The 2,327-nt window shown below is 26.2% G+C and overlaps 1 protein-coding gene across 3 annotated transcripts in view; it reads right to left on the bottom strand.

Annotated features, from left to right (window-relative positions):
- Positions 1 to 553: 553 nt before the first annotated feature.
- LOC106688306 (solute carrier organic anion transporter family member 4A1) overlaps positions 554 to 2,327 on the bottom strand; it is a gene marked incomplete at its 3' end in the record, with an annotated part of 15,341 nt that continues 13,567 nt past the window's right edge. For all 3 annotated transcript variants that reach the window (XM_067047481.1, XM_067047482.1, XM_067047483.1), the window contains 3 exon segments: positions 554 to 742; positions 1,284 to 1,459; positions 1,969 to 2,122. In XM_067047481.1, the coding sequence (XP_066903582.1) occupies positions 554 to 742; positions 1,284 to 1,459; positions 1,969 to 2,122 (519 nt within the window).

Raw genomic sequence — 2,327 nt, 5'->3', positions numbered from 1 at the left:
TGATCTGGGCATGATAGCCTGAAAACTTTATTAATAAATTTAAGGATGTGAAACTAAAATTAAAATATATAAATTATAAGTAAAAATGGTGTAAAATTGTTGTTAAAATAAAAGTTGTTATTCAATAGATTGTCCTTGATGATATCTGAAATGTTTGACATGTAATATGAATTAATAGAGAATTGTTGAGGCTACATATTTGTTATAATTGGTTAAATATATCTTTGATGATTACTAATCCTTTGTAAAAAAAGAATTTAACATTAAAATCAATATTTTCATTATATCTGATTGCTTCTGTATAATGGTTATTTATGTATTTTTTAATTAGCTTTTTATTATTTGGACCTTAATTCCTTATTTTACAAAGTTTAAATAGAATCTTCAATAGTCTCATGTGTTTCATGATTGTACAATTTTTCAGTTTATATTTGTCGGAGTATCAAGATTGGATTGTTTAAATCTATTATTAATTGTTGATATTTTTTGTAATTTAAAGTAGTTCTAGTTTGTGATCATATGTTAAAAAAGCAACATAAAAATGAAGTCTCACCTGCTCATCAATCCATGTATATAGTGTAAACAGGTTTTCTTGCCTTCTTGATCCAAGTGTTTATACCAATAGCCACAAGAACCATCAATAGCAGCTCCGAAGACTATTGGTCCTGGTATAGTTCCTAGCAAACGTCCCATCAACCATTGGACACCCATAGCTAATGAGCGAACATCAGAATGAACTACCCTGTTAGTATGAATTACCTTTATCAGAAATTTGATGGAAGTATATAGTAACTTAAGATTGATATTTTTTTGTAATATGTTTTAATACAATATTATAAAATAAAATAATTTATATTTTCTGATAACTTGTTTGAGACTGGTTTTTTTATTCAATTATAAATTAATGAATAAATAATGGAGATATAAATGGATAAATCGTCTTTGATTACGGCCAGGTTGGAGGAAATGTTGGATATTGAAAATAATAATGAATGTTGGGACTATATGGATATGATTTATTATAATTAAATAAAAATATATTTTTATGATTAAAACTATATAAAAAATAAGGGTAATTTTAATTATTTATTTAAAATTAAACATAAATGATTTGTTGTTTAGATGATTTCTCTCCAAAAAGGACTGCATCTTATAGCAGGTTATTTTAGTGACAAAGCAGTTATCACTAAGAAAAAACTTACTGACTATAGGTTCTGAATTTGTTCATTGGTTTATAGTTATTTATAACTATAACATGAAATAAATACTGTATTTTGCATTACCTCAATGTTGATGTTACAGAAGGGATCAGTGAAGAAAATGATAATGTTTGATACATAAAAATTAATGCCAAAAAAAGTGGAAAAGATGGACATTCTGTTTTACATGCTCCTTCGTAAGCTTCTGGTTCTAATTCTGTTTCGGGTACTTCTGGTATACATTTGCACCTGAAAAACTCCTAAAATAGAAAGAAAATTTTAAATCAACCATTATAAAATATCTCATGTTTATGATAATCATGAATATGTTTATATATGTACACACAAACATTTATTCTCTCTCCACTTAATTTTCCTAACATCATATTTTATTTTCCATCTTATGAACCATATTAGTTCAAATATTCATGGACGCTGCAGCAATCAATCAATAAGTCATAAATAGAATTCACTCTATTTATTCTATTTTCTACATTTTAATTTATTTTCTATCATTATCAATTTTATTTCCATTGTTTATGTTTAACTAAACTATTAAACCCAAGATCACCTTAAATATTAAAAAAACTGTTTTTATCTCCTCCGGCTTTAATCAGAGGTATGTTACAACTGCACTTTTATCGTACCTATGAACGTCAAGCGACACATATAAAAATTGATATAGAATTTAATTTAATGAAATATTGCTAAGAAGTTCCAAGAAAATGATTAATATGATAAATAACACACAATTCATGATGAACCTCACCTTTTTTTGTTCACGAATCTCCATTTCTGTGCATCCTGCAAAACATCCAGAAAAATATGTTCTGTTATCAATTCCACAAACTGGATTAAAATATGATTCTTCACACCCACAGCCTCTGTTGCAATCTGAATGGAGAAATAAATGTTTTCTTCTTCTGAAAAACACATTCAGGAGGAGCTATATGTTATTATATATAATAAATTATTTCAATATTTATTTTAATGTTTATTTGTAATTCATTGTATTAAATTGTAATTTAATTTTTTTATTGGTATATGATGAGTATGATCTGTAACAAAAGCAATGATTTGATCCATATCATTGATTTAACACTAAACATACCATAACGGGTCAAATGA

The sequence above is a fragment of the Halyomorpha halys genome, unplaced genomic scaffold (assembly GCF_000696795.3).
Source record: "Halyomorpha halys isolate HHAL.00 unplaced genomic scaffold, Hhal_1.1 Scaffold1102.1, whole genome shotgun sequence".
Classification (NCBI taxonomy): Eukaryota; Metazoa; Arthropoda; class Insecta; order Hemiptera; family Pentatomidae; genus Halyomorpha; species Halyomorpha halys.
Note: the sequence above shows the minus strand (reverse complement) of the source record. Positions and strands in the feature narration are given on the sequence as shown.